The sequence below is a fragment of the Rhincodon typus genome, chromosome 13 (assembly GCF_021869965.1).
Source record: "Rhincodon typus isolate 14 chromosome 13, sRhiTyp1.1, whole genome shotgun sequence".
NCBI lineage: Eukaryota > Metazoa > Chordata > Chondrichthyes > Orectolobiformes > Rhincodontidae > Rhincodon > Rhincodon typus.
In genome coordinates this window covers 62,885,383-62,907,358 of record NC_063344.1, presented here as the reverse complement: position 1 = coordinate 62,907,358, position 21,976 = coordinate 62,885,383, and the positions used below count along the sequence as shown (strand labels likewise).

The window sequence follows — 21,976 nt, the reverse complement described above, 5'->3', positions numbered from 1 at the left end:
GCCCTCACCATTTGTTCAGATGGAGTCAGTTTAGCTGCCTCAGCATTACATTCGGTGATGATTTTACAATTGGACCATCGAGGGAACTCATTTTTGGTCACCCCAGCTGACTGAATCCAATTATTAGTCCAGCCTTAAGCCTAGGTGTCTTGTGGTGCAGTGGTAGTGTCCCTACCTTTAGCCTAAAAGACCTAGCTTCATGTTCCACCTGCTCCAGAGGTGTGTGGTAACATCTCTGAACAGGTTGATTAAAAACACATTGTACTTAAGCCTCTGTCCCACTGCAGAATATTCAACACATAATCCAGGCTGATGCTGGAGAGCAGTCCTTAAGGAGTGTTATCTGTTGGACAGATATTAAACCAGGTTCTGTGTCCCTTCAGGCCGATGTACAGATTCTAGCGCACTGTCTAGAAGAAGGAATTCTCCCTACAGTACAATCCTGTTTTAATACTTATCCCTCAGCCAATAGCACTAAAACAGATGAATTGATCAAGTTTCTCACTGCTGTTGTTTCACATTATTCCTTAGTTGACAAAATGTCAGTAACTGTAAAACACTTTGGGACTTTCTGAGGTTGTGAAAATTGCTGGATAAAGGCAAGTGTTTTTTTTTCCCATGTTCCCTTCCATAGGCAACGTAAGGGACCAGCGCAATCTGAAAGTAAAAGGTAAGAAGGACTAAAACAGTGGAAGGGAAAAGCTGACCTCATTGCCAGACAGGTGGTACATCCTAGCTTCTTGCAACAAATGGAAGACATCAGGGTTTTGCCGAACAAGTTCATCGCCTTCCACTTGCTCCACAAAGTACCAGGGGTCAAGCAAGGGGAGGCGTACGTGCCTCAGGACCTGGGGGAGCTGATGGAGCCTCTCCAACTCCCGGTAGCGTACCCAGCGGATCACTGTCTCAAACACTTGCTCCTCATCAGTCACGTGCAGCTCATCGCTCCTGAGGATATCTGAGAGAATCTCTGCCGGCAGTTCCAGGAACTCCTCGTTGTTGAGCACCTGAGGGAAGTTCTGGATGATGTAGCTCTGGACACGTCTCCGCAGGCTGTCCAGGGAGTGAGTATCAGCCAGTCGCAGGATCCCCACGCAGTTATCCGGGTGCACTGCATCCATCAGGAAACTGGCACAGGCATCCACCATCCGCAGGAACTGTTGGACAAGGAGACAGGCACATAGTCAGCAGGGACAGAATGACTCCCTTCCCTGCACCACCCTCACTGTGCAGACCTCTTACCCTTAAACCCCATGCCCCCTCCTTTCTCTACTTCTCGCTGTCCCACATTCCCACTAACATCCCCTCCTTCACTTTGTCCTCGCTTTATGAGCTCGGACTGTGAGGTGAGTCCCCGTCACAGGTCGAACCCGATCCTACAAGATAGGAGACACAGGAAATCCTCCCTATTGCTTGGGCACTGAGGCCAACTGCAGCGCCACTAAACATGACCTCTCCCACTTCACCTCAACCAGTGAGATCATGATGGTCAAAAGAATCTTGTTTGCTCAGTAAAGCAGCAACTTTCAGCTTTACGGACCAGTGCATTGAAAAGAAACAAGAACTGGCACTTTTCACTAGTTCAGATATTCAAAGGTGCTAGACAATGATTTAGACATTTCCTTAAAGATGTAGGACACACCAATTTTAATGGCCTCTGCATAAAAAGTGAGCGTTAACATTCCAGTCCGGAATGGAAGGAGTGTTGCACTGTGAGAGGTGCCATCTCTCAGCGAAGACATTAAACTGAGGGACAGTCTGTCTTTTCATACTATTCGGTCAAATATTCCCCCAGTGCAGGAACGTCATTGGTGTGTGCAAAATGTAGCTACCTCTGTAGCTAATGTTTGCTGCATCTAACCCTGCGAATACATGACAGACAGTAGGAAGGGAGTTCTGCTTTGTATCTGCGTGGTGCTGAACCTGCCCTGAAGCGTCTAATGCAAACAAGCACCAGGAGGTTGCTCTCGGTTGGACAAGGTCAGAAATCACATGACACCAGGTTATAGTCCAACAGGTTTATTTGAAAACACAAGCTTGCTAAGCCTTGCTCCTTCTTCAGGTGTTTGTGAGAGAGGTGGTATCAGACACAGAATTTATAAGTAGACGATCAAACGGTCACACCACTGATGAGGATGTATTAAACAAACATAAGATACTGTTAAATCTTTAATTGGTTAGAAAGTTTTAATTGATTAATATGTATACATAAATCCCCAAATTTCTTTCAAGTCACTGCCCTGAGTGAACCAAGGTTTTTTCAGTGTAAAGAAGAGGTGATAAATTTTAGGTCAGACAATGCATGTTAGTTGTGAGACGTTGTTTAGAACCTGTTTGTGTTTTGGTTCGCAGTCAGACTGGTTATATTTCTAAAGTAGGAATTTACAAAACACCACATTGACTGACTGTCTATAAATTGTGTGCTCTTTGATTAATACATTTGTTTAATACATCCTCATCAGTGGTGTGACCTTTTGATCTTTTACTTATAAAGTAAAATACAACCTCTCTCACAAACACCTGAAGAAGGAACGAGGCTCCGAAAGCTTGTGTTTTCAAATTATAACCTGGTGTCATGTGATTTCTAACCTTGTCCACCCCAGACAACACCTGGCTCTCAGTTGGAGCACAAAAGTAAAGGCAGGTCAACTCTGTTAGAGGTCACTCCTCCAGCTGATACATTTAAGCCCCGAGTGAATATAAAAGACCTATTGCACTATTTTGAAGAACAGCAGGGGAGTTAGCCCCAGTGTCCTGGCCAATATTTATCCCTCAACCGACATCACAAAAATTGATTTTCTGGTCATTAGCACAATGCTGCTTGTGGAGTTTGATGTGTCCATATTGGCTACTACGTTTCCTACATTACAAAGTTTAAAAGTACTTCACTGGGTGTAAAGTCCTTTGGAATGTCCTGTGGTCATGAAAGGCACTGTATAAATGCAAGCCTATCTATCTTTACTCCGTATTTATCTTTGCTGTACCTGCCCTGACAGTTTGATGGAATCATGGTGGTAGGAGTCTTCTTCTATGCTCCACTCACCATGTTTAAAGCTCACTGGATCAATAGGATAGAAACAGTTGTCGTCCCCACCATTAACTTGCTTTGCCTTGAAATGTCACACAAACAAAGCTTTAAACAAGAAACAAGCTGCAAGAGGAAGGAGACATTGTGTAAGGTACTCATTTCTGATCCAAAAGGCTAACTGCTGTGTCTAGTGATGGGAAAAACTGGAGGAGATATGACAGAGATCCTGGGAACTGCCGATGCTGGAGAATCTGAGATAACAAGGTGTAGAGCTGGATGAACACAGCAGGCCAAGCAGCATCAGAGGAGCAGGAAAGCTGACGTTTCGGATCTGGACCCTTCTTCAGAAGTCTTCAGACCTTCTTCAGAGATATGACAGGTAGCTTTTGTAGAACATTGAGAGAGGAGTGGTCACAATATAACATGGATATGGAGTGGAGGATCCATCTCGGCCTACAGCTGAGATTATCCAGCATCACAGATGCCAGTCTTCAACCACATCAACTCACACTACTATGTAATGTCAAGAAATGGCTAAAGGCAATGGATACTGCAAAAGCTGTAACCCCTGACGACATTCCAGCAATTGTACCAAAGACTTGTGCTCCAGAACCAGCCGTGATCCGAATGAAACCATCCTTGTACAACTACAAAATTGGCAGCTACCTCCAATGTGCACAAAAAGCAGGTCAAATCTAACCTAGCCAACACCACCACATCAATCTAAGATTAATCATTAGCAAATTGATGGAAGGTGCAGTTGACAATGCTACCAAGTGACACTAACTCAGCATTAACCTGCTTATTGATGCTCAGTTTGGGTTCTGCCAGGCCACTTAACTGTTGACCTCATTACAGCTTTGACCCAAACATGGACAAAGACTTCCTCATGCAGTGAGGTGAGGATGAATAACCTTGAAGTCAAAGCAGCATTTGACCAAGCGTGGCATCAAGGAGCCCAGCTAAACCCAAGGCAATGGGATTCAAGGGGAAAACTCCACACTGGTTGGAATCATACCCAGAACAAAGGAAGATGATTGTGGTTGTTGCAGGTCAATCATCTCAGTCACAAGGACATCACTGTAGAGTTCCTCAGGGTAGTGCCCAAGGCCACACCATCTTCATCAAAGTCCTTCCTTCTACCATAAGGTCAGAAGTGGGGAAACATTCATTGATGATTTCACAATGTTCAGCACCATTCACAGCTGCTCAGATACCAACCGATGCAAAAAACAACCAATTTTGAAACACAAACCATTCAAATCCCGAAAAGAGTGTTTTGTCAGTGCTAACAGATCACCACAAACTTAGCATGAAGGATCTGCTGACACAGTTTCTCCATCATAGCTCAGCATCAAACAAAGTGCTCTAATTGGTCTGAAGGATATTGTACCCCAATATCTGTCAATAACTGCATCTCATCTCTCTAGTATTCTCAATGATATCGCAGCTATGTTTACAAACAAGGACACTACTGTAAGATCAACAATTGTACATCATTTAAACTTGAAAATTGGTCTGTGTCCATATATACCTCGAACTGCTAAGCGATAAATAACATGCACACCCCACAAGTGCCTGGCAATGACCCTCTCCAACAGATAGAATCTCACCATTCCCATATGACATCAATGGCATTACCAGGGATCAGAAACTGAACTGGACTGGCTATATCAATACTGTGGCTACAAAGGCAAATCAAACTAGGAATTTTGCAGTGGACGACTGAATCCTGATTCCCCAAAACCTGTCCAGCATCTAAAAGGGACAAGTCCGGAGTGAGATAGAATACTTAACCTGGATGAATACAGATCCAACAATACTAATATGGCTCAACACCATCCAGAAAAAAAGCAGCTCGCTTGATTAGTACCCGTTACTTTCCAGACTCACTCTTTTCAATGCCAATGCACAGTGGCAGAAGTGTATACCATCGACAAGATGCACTATAGCAATTTACTGTGGCTCCTTTGATAGCAGCTTCCAAACCCTCTCCCACTGAGAAAGTCAAGGGCTGCAGGTACATGAGGGGAACATCTTCACCTGTAAGTTCCCCTCCAAACCACACACCATAGTTATTTGGAACTGTGTCACCCTTCATTCATTGTCACTGGACCAAAAGGCTGGAACTCTCTCCTTAACAGCACTGTCAATATACATGTAGAGAAAGGACTACAGCATTCAAGAAAGTGGCTACTCACCACTTTCTCAAGAACAGTTAGGGATGGGCAAAAAATGGAATGTCTTCTGCAATACTCATATCCCATGAAAGAATAAATGAAATAATAACATTGGATGTGGCTATCTATGAAGGAATGAGCATAAAATTTTGATGAATATGATTGACAAAGAAGCAGAACAACAATGTATGAGTTTTAAAGGAGCAAAGAGAAAGTGTAGAGTAAATATTTTTCACAAAAGTAATAAGTGAACACTAGCCATGGGTACATATATTAATAAAGGGATGGGGATAAAAATGAACCTAGAGATTTGGACATATGCAAAGTACAAAAAAATCACAGGGAGGATGACAACAGGAAATGTGATAATCTCAGGAAAGAGGCTAAAAAGACAAAGAGGAAATCGGAAATGGAAATATCCCAACTAATTTTTTAAAATGGCATAACACATCCTAAAGTGACTACAGAAGAGGAAAGATAATATCGAGCCACTGGAGACAATATGTAATGGAAGGATTGTTGAATAAATACTTCACGTCAATTTTCACTGAGGAATCTGACAAAAAGGAAATGACAGGAGTAGCAGGAAATGGGGTATTAGAAAAGTTAAGGTAGAAAGAAAAGAGTTTGTTACACGAACATAATGAGCACAGGATGCTCGCATTGACTGCATCTGCAAATAATCTAAGAGGAGATAGCAAAGGTATTAACATACATGTCCTGTATCAGTACACAATAGGAAAAGCAATACAGCCTGAAGACAAAATTGCAAATATAATTTCTGCCTTCAAAGTGGGGATAGACTAATTTAGAGAACTTTGGCCAGTGGCTTAATGTCTGCATTAGGAAAGATACCCTGTCATCAAAAATGAACTATAGTGAATGTAATTAAATACCCAGTACAGATTTCAGGAAGCTCAGATTCAATTGATCTTATTGGATTGTCTGAAGAATAGCGCAAAATGTAGACAAGGGCAATGCAGTGGATGTGGTAGACATGGGCTTACAGAGTGCCTTTGATAAAATGCCTCATAACAACCCTCATGACAATTGCCAAGGTGGGTGAGTCAGGGACCAAGAAACAGAAAATAATGAAAGATGGCTGCAAAACTGAGGGGAGGAGTTAAGGACAATTTATCAAAGTGGTAGAAAGTGAAATATGATGTCCTGCAGAAACCCACGCTGAAATCTTTACAGTTGGCCATGTCTGTCAAGGATTTTTAAAAATTTGTTCACAGGATGAGGGCATGGTTGGTTGGACCAGCATTTATAGCCAATTCCTAATTGCTCAGAGGGCAGTTAAGAGTCAACCACATTGCTGTGGGTCTGGAGTCACACATAGGCCAGAATAGATAATGATGGCAGTTTCCTTCCTTAAAGAACATTAGTGAACCAGAAGGGTTTTTCCAACAATTGATAATAATACCATGGTCATCTTTTAGATTCTTAATTTGGGCTCAAAAACTCAAGATTTTGTGCAAAAATTTGTAGATGACACAAAGTTCACATATAAAGTGGAGGAGTACACAATAAAAGAAGACATAAGCTGACTTGCAGACTGGATAAATGGCCAAACAAATTCAACCCGATGGAGATTCACATCATGGGATGAGTAAACAGGAAGGCAAAGATAAAATATAGAGAACTTAGTCAGAGTATATTTGTATGCTGTACTAGTTTCCATATTAGAAAAAGATTATTAAAAATAGAGAATGTGTACAAAAGATTCCCAGTGATGCTACCACAATAAAGTGGTTGCAATGATCAGAAAGTATTGAGCAAACTGGAAAGGGAGCTCTCTTTTTTGTAGAAGAGAAGACATAAAAGAGAAGAGGTGTCTTTCAAATTATTAAGGAGTTGGAGAGGATGGGCATTGAGAACCGGCTGCACAATTTCTGCATCAAAGAGGCATGCATACATGATAGCCACTAACAGATGAACCAAAGATATTAGGCAGCATTTCTTTATACAGAGAAAGGTGATAATGTGCAACTCACTGTCATATGAAATAGTTCAGGCAAATGACATTGATGCATTTGAGGGGATGCATGTAGGTGGGAGAAGGGAATGAAGCAGTATGGAGACGGAGATAAAAAGTAGTAACATGAATGTGGGAGGCTCATTGGAGCATAAATATGGGCACAGGCTAGTTAGACAAAATCTATTGATACTGTGCTGCTGATCTGATGTGGGTTTCAGAGTAAGAGAATTACTACAGAGACAGCAAAGTGCACTGGTGCGAAAACCACACCATCCTGCTGTTTACAGACTAATCTGGACACGTGTTTCTGTATTTTGAAACCATAAAGGAATAGCTTTCTCAGACAACTGATAAATAACAAACAAGCTGTGCCCTTTAGAGCTACAGCACCAGCTGCTTAGCTCATTCCGTAAAGATGGTATCAATTTCAGGGAAATTTGAGAGGACTGAACCCATGTTGTAGTTTCAAATCAAATCAGAGCGACTGCAAATACAGAGACGGAGTAGCTGAGATGTTTATCGTTGATATCTGTAATAGAAGTTTTACTGTTCCCTACTCAGACAAAAAGTGGCATAGTTTGTGGTGAGATGCAAATACTTCAGTTGGTGTCTTAGATTCTGTGTGCTGGAATCAATTGTGTATACAACAGATATTTTGCTTTAACATTGGAGTCAATAACTGCCAATGGTAGATGCAGGGTGAGGGAATGTTGGGGGATTACCAGTGTGCTCCCCATTCAGTGACTTATAACCAGCAATACTTTAGCCCTTTGCCAGCCTGTGCCACCTCACCCCTGATGGGCGATCATCTCTGCCTACAGACTTGGCAATGATAATCAACCAATGTACTTGATAATCAGCCATCAGTTAGTTACTTGAGTCAAATGAGCTGGCTTATATCTGCTGTATCTATGATTAGTAGAGATATTTCCAGCTCTTTAAAGGACTTTTCCATGACCACTCCACCTTCTCTCGTTGAGTGAGTGTTGATGCCTTTAGCTGGTTTTAATCCATGGGTATAATTTGCTTTTTAAGCATTGAGAGCTTCTGCAGGTTCCCCCTGACTGGTCAAGTGTGACCAGTTTTCTGATCCCCTAAGACTTACTTCGTAGTTATTCACAACACCAGCTGCATTAACGAACTGGTGCCAAAAGAGAAAAACAGCAGATGTCTGACTTAAGTGAATGAACTGTGAATTAAGTGAATTAAAAAGTGGGAAATACATATTATGAAGCTCAGGGGACACTGTTAGAACGGGATCACAGCTGATGGTTTGTCTTCAGCAAGACTCAGGGAGCAGGTGAACAGGCTGTGAAGAGATCCCTAGAGGCAGATACATGTCTGGCAACAAGTACAGGAGTAGTTGAGCCATGTTTTACAACTGCTAATGTGGAGGTGGTGCTACAGGAGCTCCATTGCAAAGAAGATAATCCTTCGTACCACCTCATGATAATATCTTTTTCAGTCAGCATTGCAGCAAGCCTGCAATGAGATGCACACAGGGCTTAGGTTGCATGGTGATTGTAGGAATGTTCACAGTGAATGACACAACTCAGTAATGCTTCTCTGCTTCCTCAACTGACTTAACTCTGTGGTGTTTGCCATAGGAAGATGCTTCAGCATCTACAGAGATAGGCAGCAACATCTTGTCTGTTGCGATCATGGGAACATTTGGGATGAGATTATTTCTAATATTGTGGGAGGTAAAGCACAACCTGTTGTGATTGGAGTGTTCATCTGGAAAACAGTGTAGGTCAATGGTTATTCAGGTATTCACACATCTTATGATAGCTCCCACGCTGTGTTACCACCTTTTCCTTTGTGAAGGGGAGGCTCCAGTTGATATGTGTGTGCTAAATGTGGCTGCAGATGTGGGTGTCAGATGGACAGCCTAGCCTTGTGCAAATTACCCACTTCTTCTGAGCAGATCCCTTTGGAGAATTATCACACAAACTTCAATATGGACCGTATAATACATAGTTTTGATGAAACACAAACTGTGGAATGTGTGCAATTCAATAACATCAGTTGCAGTAGACGCTTGAAGCAACAAACCACAAATAATAATTTCGAAAAATTGTCACAAAGACTCATTGATCGCATTAGTAACAGTTAGAAGAATAAAACGATAGAGGAAAGAATGTTAACAATGAAGGGCTAAGGAAACTTGAGTTATCCAATCCCTAGCAAACCTTTGCTATCGTAGGAACAGACTTTTCTTGACATGTGGCACATCTTGACATCCGGCACCCTTTCTTATCAGTGAGTGTTCCATCTGCCTTAATATGGAAGTGTTAATGGAAACTTCCAACACCTCTTATCACCGTCTCCTCCATGTCTCCGAGGACCCAAATAGAAATCCCCTCCAAAGTAATGCCATATGATGTCATGTTGCCCCCAGGTATGATGACACAACATGGAAAGAACCATCCCCCCCATCCCACAGTGGAAAGTTCGTTAGCTGCTAACCTGAAAGAGGCTGGCAGCCTCCAAGGTTGCTTGGACATTCTGTCTGGTGATAGAGACTTTGCTGGTGTAAGTGTACTCCAGTAACATCTGCATGGTGTCCGCATCGACCCCCTTAATCACTATCTTTTCTTCATGCTTTTCTTTAAGGTCATTGCAAAACATCGCCCTGGGAGAGAAAAGAAATCTTGCATGAGACAATGAATCATTCCATTTCCTTTGTCCCTTGCCTGCTCTGCCTTATTGAAATCAGATCATTTGGAGAAGGTGAGGCAGGTTCAAATATAGGTTTCTCCCCAGCCATTGTTAAATTCCACCCTGTGATCAAACAGCAAATCCCACAGCAAACAAGGAGGCTATTCGGGCCATCTTAACTATCCCACAGTTTGATCAATCTGCTCAATGAGTCCCACATCCAATCCTCCCTTTCCCATAGCCGTGAAAGTTTCTCCTTTTCAATGCATTTCCAATTCCCCTTTGAAAGTTATAATTGATTCTACTTCTAAATCATCACCACGGCTGCATTAAAAATAAACTTTCTTTCATCTCTGATTCTTTTGCTAGTTACCTTAAATTTGTGTCCTTTCCTTAGTAGCCCTCCAGCTAAGTGCTTATCTCATGATTTTGAACAAATTTGTCACACTCCCTATTGACCTTCTCCAACTGCTGGATGGCAAATCCCAGCTTTTCCAGTCTCTCCCCATGACTGGAATCTCTCATTCCTGATGTTCTGGTCCTCTGCACTCTTTTCAAGATGTTCAAATAACAAACAAGAAGCTGCTTTGGATGGAAAGAAGCCAATGGGACTCAATTTGTTCTTAGAAACGTAGAGCACTCCCAGATACCTGATTTCCCCCTTCACACACCAGTCAAAATGAATGCAATGTTAAATATGTTCGACAAAATACTGTGGATTCAATCGCTTTCTAGGAATTGAGCTCAAAACATCAATGCTGCCACTCTAGTGGAGTTCTAAGAGAGTGCTGAAGGAGCAATTTGGGTGCTTGGCTAAACCACTAGATCCCTACAGAAAAGCTGCCTTGCTAAACTCCCTGTAAATAGGCCCGAGTTCACTAAAAGCATCCTGGGAGATGTGGAGTATTTTACAGAGGACCTTGTAACTGCCGTTTGAGGTGGTATGTTTAGTCCAGGAAGTCACTCAAAACTTATGCACATGGACATTTATCTGAGCTCATAATTTACTGCCAAATTTTCCATGAGCGAGAATATATATGAAGGATCATTGGCGACCCAAACCTTCTGGGATCCTTCGTTGGCCTCAGTCTGCGACACGTTTATTCCACCTTGTGCCATAGCAGATGTTTGAGCCTTTGCCTGCTCCTCATGTTGGAATCCTAGAGGACATGGCCCCCTGAAGTGTGAATCTGCTGACCACAATACTCCCCAAGCCTTCGTCCTTATGATTGTAAGTATATTTGAGTGACAGAAGCTGTCGTGGAAATAAGTCTGATTTTAAATGAAGGCACGTACAGTTAATGGGCTGCATTTTAAAATATAGCTCTTCCTGTTCTTTCCCTGCTTCTCATTTCACTGTAATCTGTCCGCAGTGAACATAGCAAAGCAATGAAGGCCTAGATTGAACACAGAAGGGAATACTTTGTGCTGGATTATTGTGGGTTTGGTGAGTAGGAATGTAGATTTTTGATACAGTAATACCAGAGTGGGAAATTAATCTGATCTCCCTCAAAATGTTGCGTTTGAATTTCAACAACTGGTAGTCTCTGGCTGAAGGAATCCAGTTGTATTTAGAGTATTGGCTAGCTTGCCATAGTCATGTGATCTCCTGCTCTGCAGTAAGTGTGGGCAGCCATTTCACACATGGCCTGAAACATGGTTCCAGGAATGGTGCCACTGGAAGTATGTGGATTTTCAGAATTGGAAGAGAGCCATCTACTGTGAAACAAAAACAGTAATGAATGTCTACCTACAAATGTGTCTTCAGCCTGAAAGACAAGTTGAATATGCTGGAAAAGAAAGGGGCAATCAAGAAAGTGATAACCTCCTCAGACTCCATTAGCAGCATGGCAACAGTGATAATATGAGACTAAGTGTTATTCCAATTAATCTCAATAAAGCTTTGAAAGATCACACCACTCCATGCCACCACTGAAGAAATCCTGACACTTTGTTTCCCTCAATGCAAGGGATGGTGTTGACAAGTGAAGCTGCAGTTCTCCAATTACATTCCGAACCCATTCCGGAGATACTGATGGCTACATGTGTCATTTGGCATTTCCACAGCTCCAGAAGAGCATCAATGCAGACAGTATGGGATAGTCAATAATCTACCTGGAGTCGAAACTATTGTGGGTGATCTGCTCATCTATGCTTGAGGGGACATAATGGAATAAACTATCATAGCCCATGACCAGAATCTAGTACGATGGTCTAACTGAGCTCCCCAGGTAACACTAAAGCTGAACTAGAAAAAGATATAATTGAAAATGACAAACATCAAGTACATAAATCACGTACTGACAGCAAATTGACTTTGCCTAGATGCTGACTCAGTAACGGTGATAGCATAGATCCAGTGACCAACAAATGTGAACACAGTGTAACGAATTGCTGGGTGAATGAGCTGTGTCACAAAGATCTTCCCTCACTTGCCATTAGAGTTTGAGCCTCTCTGCAAGTTCACTGCTAAGGACGTGAAATGATATTGAGGCACAGAACAAGATGGGGGTAGTGACAGGGGAGGAAGTGTTTGGGCTCCTGTGCCTGTACACTCCCGCTCAGCTGGCCAGCTGCATTCTTCTTTCCTGTTTATTTTTGTTTCTTCATTTCCCTCCTGTATCGGAGTTCACTTTCTCTTCTCTGCTGCGGCTGCCGTGGAGGAAAGGCAGTTGTGAAGGTCGGGTATGGCAGCAACAACCTGGTGGATCCAGGCATCCGTTCCTTGTGGCCATGGTGGCTGTGCCTTTATCGAATGCTTCACCGTCAGTGACTCAAGTTGGTTTGGTCCATTTCTCCCGGCGGCAGTTCAAGCAGTGGCCGTGGTGCGGCAGCATCGGGTGACGACTGAAGTGGCAACAGTTTGAGTGACAGCTTAAGCATCACCGACTTGGTGTGTCTGCTCTGTCCCTTTTGGCTATGGCGGAGATGCAGCTGCTTTGGTGGTGGTGGCAGCGTGGTGGGCCTGTTGTTGGAAGTCCTGGTTTGGCGACTTCGGGAGCAGCTTTGGTGGCGAAATCCCGTAGCTACTTCAGAAACCCTGGAGCTGTGGAGGGAACAAAAGATGAACTTTGTCCTAACTTTGTCTCAATTATTTCTTTCCATGATTTCTGTAACTAAAATGGCACCCTATTATGGTGACTTATACACATCATTGTATTTTCATAAATACAAGTGACAATAAATTGCTCTCCTATGCTATATTAAGAAGCAGAATTTATTAGCCTCAAACAACTAATGACAACAATGCCAGTGCTGAGAAACAACGATGTGTACTTGTGAAGTCACCTTGACGTAGTTACATGTGTCAGGATTCTACTTATTGACTATAGCTCCACCTTCACCATGATAATCCTGGCTTGGTATGGCAATTGCTCTGCCCAAGACTATAAGAAACTACAGAGAGTTGTGAACACAGCTCAGTCCATCAAGCAAGTCAACATCCATTCATTGATTCCATCTACATTTCTCAATGCCTGGGAAAAGATGCCATCATCATCAAAGACCACTCTTACCCTGGTTATAATGTCTTCCAAACTCTTCCATCAGGCAGAAGACACAAAAGCTTAACAGGTTCAAAAATAGCTGCTTCCCTGAGAAGGAACATCATCCTAGGAATGAGCAAATGCCAAAGAGATTGCAAATGGCAAGATGCATGTGTGCCATTAGAAGACATGCACAATTCAAAGACTGTGTATGCAACGCATGTGCAGAGATTGACAGAAGCGGAAGTGACTAGAGTTAACACACAGTTCTGTTCATGAATGGTCATATTCTTTGCATATTGCGCAACTTGGGTAATTTCCAACTGCATATGATAGTGCCTCTCTTGGTGTTTTGTCTATAAATGGGGGATGTTTAGAGAAATGCAATTGCACTTTGTGTTATAGCTGGTTTTTAGGACCTCAAATTGCTCCACAGGTCCTTTTGTGACAGATCTCTTCTGCACATTTATTTCACGGTATACATTCTTGGGTGAAATATGTTGCAATGTATATTCCAACATCTGGTATTGACAAAATGATAGAAGCCACAAATGTATATTCCAGCATATGGGGCAGCATGGTGGCTCACTGTTTAGCACTACTGCCTCTCAGTACCAGGGACCTGGGCTCAATTCCACTCTCGGGTGACTGTCTGTGTGCAGTTTGCACATTCTCCCCAAGTCTACATGGGTTTCCCCTGGGTGCTCTGGTTTCCCTCCCAGTCCAAAGATGTGCAAGTTAGGTGGATTGGCCATGGTAAATTGCCCATAGTATTCAGAGATGTGTAGGTTAGGTGCATTAGCCAAACACAATCAGATCACCTCTCATTCTTTGATCTAGGGAATTTGGATTCATTTTACTTAGTAATTGTCAAAAGACAACGCTCTTATGCCCAAGAACTAATCTACTGAAACTTTGTTGCATCTCTTCTGAGACAAGTCTTAGTTTTCTAGGTAAAATCTACAAAGTAGTATCGGTTTTACCATGAGGTGAGCTCCTCTGTTATACTGAAATTCCTTGTAGTAAAGGAGAGGACAAAAATTACTTTCCATGCTTGCTATCCCTGCATGTTGGTTCTAAGTGATTCATGAGCAAGATCATCCAATTCCTTCTGGACTCCAGCATTTACATGACTTTCAACTTTTAAAAGACACTTTGAACATAATCTTATAGAGGTCTGAGTGACATGGGCTATGGTGAGATTTATGGCGAAATCAGACAAGAAGTAAGGCAATGCCAATCTGTTGAGATCACATTGCACTGCCCTTGATGCTTTTCTGAAGAGGCGTGGTGAGATTCTCACTAGCAAGTGACAAGATGCCAACTGACAGGGATTAACACTCATTAATCTCCCTCTTGACAGCCCAACTCGCTTTATTAATATTCCAGATCTTACCAAATTCACCAAATGAACTAGCCATCAGGAAAACCTGAATGGAAAATCAGAGTGAGCCCTATGTGGGTTCGTCTTGCTGTCTCCTCTGAATAACCTTTATCTTTCCCGGGGCAAAACTGCTGAGCAGGATGTGATCAATATGCTGCATACACCCTTCCACTGCAAACGCTAGCACCCAACTCTCAGTGATCCACTGCATCACTCTAATGTTTTGGCAGTGCGCCCTGCAAGCCCAGACTTGTAGCATTGTACCCCTACATCAGGTACAGTCAGCAGTCCATGTGGTGGATCAGGCCACTTTCCAGGGCTGCTGTCTTGCTCTGTCAGCACACGGGCATCTGGTGCCTAAGAGAATGCCTGAAACATGCATGCCTTGACTCACCCTGCTGTGCCTTGCATTTGCGATTGGCGCAGACACACAACCAGACAGGTGGTCGTGTTTGTGCTTGAGTCTTTGGTCATGGGTGTCTGCACCTTGTCATACATCAGTGTGCCACGTCAGTCTAGCATCTGTACCAAATGGCAGCAGCATAGGCACCAAACATACACCATCTGCAGCAAGAAGTAAGGCTGAAAGTCTTAAGAGGAGTAGGCTAGAAAGAAGTCCAGTGAAGTCTGTCAGTGTTTGGGATGTCTGATCCAAATACCTAGTATCACACCGACAATGAAATTTATCTTATACATTGGTTAATTGTGTTAAAGGCAGAACATATTTTTGACTGGTGGATTGTTTCAAAACAACATATCCTTTAGGCTGTTCACAACAAGTAAGGTATTGACTGTACCCAGCCACCCTGTGCTTTCAACACTCCGAGCATAGTGTCCAACATTAGATGTAATTCTGAAATTGGACAACATTTGCTGAATAATCATCAGTGTGTGACAACCAGTTTAGGATTGTCAGCTGGGCTCACAATGTGGCGCTTTTGCATGTACTGGAAGTTATATAGAACAGTACAGAGGGCCCTGTTATTTGCAACCAGATGGAACATGTACACTGTGCTTATTTCAACTCAAGAAAATATTGATAGTCATTTCCTGGTTCAATTTTCAGGGCCTTGACCAATCAGAGTCAACCTGCCCGATTTAAAATTTAAACAAATCTTGTCAGTTAACAGTCAGTCATAATTACTGGCTGTATTCTTCATGGCAACACCTTTACCAATCTGAACTCTTCTCTCATACAGTATAAATGTTGAGTTCCCTCACATTGGCATTTTTGTGAATTGTCCTGATGAGTGCAAGATACAAATATTTGTCAAAGCGTGCCCTTTATGTCAAAGTTAGTTGATTTGGAGGGCGTTGACAGGTTCTTGCTGACAGACTGTTTCCTCTCATGATGGCATCTAGACCAAAGAGGCAGAGTTTAAGTATAATCATTTGAGAGAGAAATACGAAGAAATTTCTTCTCTCAGAGGATCAATAAACTTTAAATTCCTCCTTCACAGAGAGAAGTGGAGGTTAGTATTGAAAATGTTCGAGGCTGAGTTAGAGAGAATTCTGATTGACAACCGGGAAGTCAAGGCTTATGGGGGATGGAGTGACATGTGAAGTTAAGGCCACAGTCAGATCAGCCATGATCTTATTGAAAGGCCGAGCAGGCTTGGTAAGCTAATGACTGACTCCCACTCTTATTTCTTAAGATATTGTTTTTGTTTCACTCATTCACAAGATGAGGGCATTGCTGACTAGGCCAGCATTTATTGCCCATCCCTAATTGCCCTGAGGGCAATTGAGAGTCAATCACATTGCTATGGGTCTGGAGTCACATGTAGGACAGGCCAGGTAAGGATGGCAGTTTCTTCCCTAAAGGCCATTAGTGGACCAGATGAGTTTTTCCAACATTCGACAATGGATGCATAGTCATCATTAGACTCTTATTTATTGAATTCAAATTCCAACCTCTGCTGTGGTGGGATTTGAACCCAGGTCCCCAGAGGATTGCCTGGGTCTCTGGATTAACTGCCCAGCAATAATACCACTAAGCCAACGCCTCCCCAATTCTGAAGTGGCACTCTCACCTATGAGTCTGAATTTTGTGAGCTGAAACATTGCAAAGACTTCAGTGCATATTATGGGCTGTCACATCAATGAATACTGTTGGGCTGCTGGCTTTCAATTGAGATGTTATATTTCTTGGGTAGACGTAAAAGATCCCATGATGCTATTGGAAAAAGACCAGAGCAGCTCTCCCTAGGATCCTGATTAATATTAACTAATGCCCATGAAAACAGTTAACCAAATCATTATCACATTGTTACTTGTGGTACCTTGATGCTGGATTTTCAACATTTCCACGGTATTATACAATGTATTATGGCATTTTGAGTTTGTCAAAGGAACTTTATAAATGCAATAACTCTCTTTCTTTCAATAGTGGCTTCTGGCTTTACAACATTTCCCTGTAGATTTCCTTGCAAAGGACTCAATATTCCACCTGCAGGATGTTTCTATATCCCTATCTAATGAAGTGATGGGCCTGGTCCTGGACTGATGATGGTGTTGAGAAGTCAGTTTATACTCCTTCTCAGATGGTTTCCCACGTACAGGAATTGGCCACAGGAGATGCTAACAAATATGCGTTCTGGATCACGGCTCTACAGTGCGAATTTACATTCGCCATGACTTGAATTATCTTTTAGTCAATTCAAAAGCTCTTTGGTATGGACTACACCATAAATAGGTTTTACATCTTTCAGAGTCTTTTGGTATTGTTGGGAGGTTCCAGTGATTTGTGATGCTTGTTCCATTGGGCATGGGAGACATTTGTGTTATTGATCTGGTCATAGGGTACCATTGGGCAGTTACTATTCCCCAGACAATGACTACCTGGAGGTGTCTAACCCACATAGTATCCCACAGGGAATTACTCACCAGTCAACATTCACCCCACAGTAACCTGCTGAGAGTTCCATGTAAAGAATTATCTCGTGGCACTACTTGGCTCTGAGTCAAATAATAAGGGATTTAAGACCCAGTCCATGTTTGTGGACATAACCTAACCTGACGGTTCAGTACAAGAAAAAGAGAAAGAACATTATTGGAAATGCTAACTTTCACGTGAACTAGTGCAACTTAAAGATCAAAGGTATCCTCCAGATGCCCTGACCAATATTCATCCCTCAACCTACACCAAGAGTGACTTCTGTGTAAAATTGGTTTCATTGATTCAGTCGCTAATTTTTAACACTTCCCCAGACAAAAATTTGGGAGAAATTTATAACTTGCACCTGAATAAATATTGCTATTTACTCCATATTACACAAAGTCAAAGTTAATCCCTCAAAAGTGAGTTAATGAGTCATTATCACATTGCTGCCTACGTTTTATTGGCAATGAAGATCTATGCAAGTTAACAAACATCTAAATGAATAGAGCAGCTGTCATCACCACGTTTCTGTGCTGCAGGGGACCTGGACGTTCCATCAATAAAGACTCTGCCACATTCACCTGATTTAATGGGAGGTCCATCAAAGAAATACTACTGTCCTTCTTGAAGCCAGTTCCACAAACATTCAGAAGAAACCCTTGCAAGATTAGTGGTGAAGAATTGAGCACTGTGTCCAGTGGATGGCTGAAATTATCTCACCTGCTGGGTCCCGTCTTCTCAACTACTAAATGGTCAATGTTCCAGGGAAGGGGAAAGAACACACTACAAAGACTCTCTGAAACTCTCCTCAAGGCACAGTATCACTGACATCAATGACTGGGAGGAACTTGCTTCCATATGTTCAAAATGGCGACAATCTTTCTATCAAGTTCGATCACATTTTGTGCCTAAAAACATTAATGATGAGGCGACGCAATGGCAGAGAAGGAAAGAAAAGAAAGCAAGTCCTGCACTCCAGATCCCACTGCCTCATCCAACCAATGTACCCAAAGATCTGCAGGTTGAGAATTGGCCTGTGAGTCATATTAGAACCCATGCTGGAAACACACAATCATACATTGACGTCATCTTCGATTCAAGGGACAGGTGGCAATGATGCTGCCTATGTGATCTTTCTGTGCACAAATTGGCTACTTCGTCTGCATATATACCAACACTGATGACATTTTAAAAGTACCTCATTGACTTTTTAGTGCTTTTGAAAGTTCTGATGATGTATAAATTTGTTAGATGGTTTATGTCTTTATAAATTTAAAGTAAAAGCAGAACGCAATGCATGCAATGAAAAGATGTGTCAGTCTGTCAGCTTGATGTCTGTAGCCAAAGACACATTTTCTTAGGGGCTCAGAGGTAGTAAGAACTGCAGATATTGGAGTCACAGTGTGGAGTTGGAGGAACACAGCAGGCCAGGCAGCATCAGAGGAGCAGGAAAGTCGACGTTTCGGGTTGGGACCCTCTATATTTATTTCTGAGCTCCCTTCTCCATTTCTGAAGAAGGGTCCCGACCCGAAATGTCAACTTTCCTGCTCTTCTGATGCTGCCCGGCCTGCTGTGTTCCTCCAGCTCCACACTGTGTCATCTTAGGGGCTCACTCCCCACAGTCTTTTGCATCTTTAAATGGGCCTGTGGTTTGTCTCACATATTGAGTAGCCAACTTTACTTGAACATATTCCTGGGTCTTTTCTTTGGTTTTTAAAAATCTCCGTGGCTAATAAATGCAAGTAAATGAACGAATCAATGAAAATGAATGAAGTTTTTTTTATTGTTTCCTGTTCTGGAGTCACAAAGTTAACAATGTTTGCTCATCCTCACATTTCCCTAATGTTTTGCTCCAATAATCACAGATCAACAATAAGAGACCACACTAGGACAACAGGAACAAACTAATAACTGAAGCCATACCTATTTGTCAGCTGTGGCAATTAAACAGTGAACAGAAAGACGGGTACAGAGTTTCATTGAGTAAAAGGATTGGTCACAGAACAGTGAAGATTTGGAGCACTATTACTGTATATTTCTTTATCTCTTTATTGGTTTACAGGCTCCAGCTCAAAGAAGTGATTGTCGTGGAATGTCCATGGCAAGACTTAACTCAAATATCAACAACTTGCCTTTATGCAGTGCCTCCAATACAGTTAAAAAAAGATTTGGATTCCCCACAAGGGAATTATCAGACACAGATTTGACACAAAGGAGATATTAGGGCCAGTGAGCAGACATTTGGTCAAACAAGGAGGTCTGAAGGAGCTTTTTAAAGGTCCATAGAGGAGAGGCAAAGGAGTTTAAAAGATGGAAGTCAGGACTGCAGGCCTAGACAACTGAAGGTACAGTCACCGATGCTGGGCTGAAGGAAATATCAAACAGTCTTGGCATGTAAACAAAGAAATGATGCTTTCGGCCTACCTGAAGTAACTGCTGGCAGCTGCTAGTACAACCCGGTGGCAGGAAAACTCTCTGTTATCCACACACAGGACAACATCTGTGAGGGAGCTGTCCAGCCGGAGGTCATCCAGGCCACCCTGCAGGATAGTGGAGAAGCCAGTGTCGTTGAAGGTCACTGTCCCATCGGACGAGCTTTCTGTCAGCCCCTCAACAGTCCAGGTATGTTTCCCAGCCTGGCAGCTCGAGCCCTTGTCACTGCTGCTCTCCACTACTACGGCCATTTCGCATGCTACTGTCTGGTTGCTCCACTCCTCACAGGCTGATGCAGCGTTTTGAGGTTTCACAGTCGGTTGTAATGTTGCCCTTTGACGGATTTCCTGCTCATGACTCGCTTCTTATCAGAGACCAACACATATGCAGAACAGGAAGAGCTACACTTTCTCGTTTTTTTTCCTTCTTCGCCATCCTCCCCCCACCCCCCACCCCACCCCCCATGCCTGTGCTGATGTGGAGTTGTTAGCCCACCGAATGATCGTAATTAAATGCTTTGCATCTCTTTCAAGTTTCCTTTCTGCTGTACAGGGAGCTGAAAGTTACTTCAATGGATACAGCTCCAATAATATAAGAAAGTTCATAGCCATTGGGTGTTAGAGTCAAAGCAAGGGTTTGGAAGATGAGACTGCTTAATGAGAGTGTCTGATCTGAATCCTCAATGTGACGGTCAGTTCCAATCCTAGGGATGCCTTCCCCAGATTAAGATGTTTTCTGGCCAGTCCACAACAAGACAGCGATGATTTTCCATCACGCAATTCTTTAATTTTCTACCATCTCTCCTGGAGGATAATGGTGCTTGTTGATGTTTGATGCTGTGTGCTTGGAAAGTTCATACATTGTGTTGCAAAGTGCAAACACTGCCTCTCGCTGTGAGTTCACAAATTCTAAACTTAGTGCAAAGCTGTATCACTACAGGATGAGGGGATCTAGTGCAGCAAGTGTGACCAATAGACAAGGCAATGGATCCCGTTGAAACACAGTCATCAGGTTGATAGGGAATCAGTATTAAGCATTCTCATTATATGTAACTGTAGTGTAATACTGCAGTCTCTTGAGACAATCAGTGCAGACTGAATATAGTTCTGGATTTGAGTGAAGATTGTAGCTTGGGTGCTGGTTGTAGATGTTGGTTGAGGATGTCACCTCGTAAGGGGACGAAATGTCTGCTATCAAACCTCCCAGCTTGACGAACACACCAACCTCTACAGACTGAATATACTCACTAGAATAAAGTGAGGCAAGTTTACAAATGATGCTTTTTGGGTTATAGGATGTCAGCTCAAATAGAGCAATTTTTCACTTTTTAACCCTTGAACTCTATCAAACTGTCCCAAGTCAAGAATCACATGATTGGGTGTTGAGTAAAGCTTCCTCTACACTGTGTCAACAAACGTTTCCAGTCTTAATTACAGCGTAAATCTCTTATACGGTCTCATCAAACACTCCCTGGGCAGCTACAGCCAAGGTCGACATAAAATAAAACTCCCTTATCCTGTCTCATCATGTGTTGCCAAGACAAGTATAAAGTTAAAGACAGAGTAAAGCTGACTGTAAAATTGAGGAATTCTCAGGTCATACGCATCACAGTTGGGTACAGAGTAGAAACTGTTCCACGAAGCACTCCCAGGTGAGAAACAGCACAGGTTGGATACAGATTAAATCTTCCACTACAGTGTTCTAACAAGAAGCAGCAAGTGATGAATAGCAACAATTCAACTTCAATCCAACCTCAGTGTCAGATTAGCACCTCCTACTGCAATAATCTATCCTCTGACTTTTCCCAGGGAGGTTGTCAATTGCAAGGCCATTTCCAATTTGTGTAAAAGTGTAAACAATTCCATGGGCCACACCAGAAACTTGAGTGTCAGCTATCCAAATGCAGGGCAGATGAAACTTATCAAGCATTTACAAACCTCTAT

The 21,976-nt window shown here is 42.5% G+C and overlaps 1 protein-coding gene across 1 annotated transcript in view; it reads right to left on the bottom strand.

The window, feature by feature from the left end:
- The window catches only part of klhl6 (kelch-like family member 6), a 53,818-nt gene extending 33,465 nt beyond the window's left edge, over window positions 1–20,353 (bottom strand). The window contains exons 1-3 of the mRNA XM_020530080.2: window positions 20,025–20,353; window positions 9,659–9,824; window positions 708–1,157 (exon numbers count right to left, since the gene is read on the bottom strand). Of these exons, the coding sequence (XP_020385669.1) occupies window positions 708–1,157; window positions 9,659–9,824; window positions 20,025–20,284 (876 nt within the window). The 5' untranslated portion in view covers window positions 20,285–20,353. The remainder of the gene's footprint in view (window positions 1–707; window positions 1,158–9,658; window positions 9,825–20,024) is intronic.
- Between the last annotated feature and the right edge of the window lie 1,623 nt (window positions 20,354–21,976).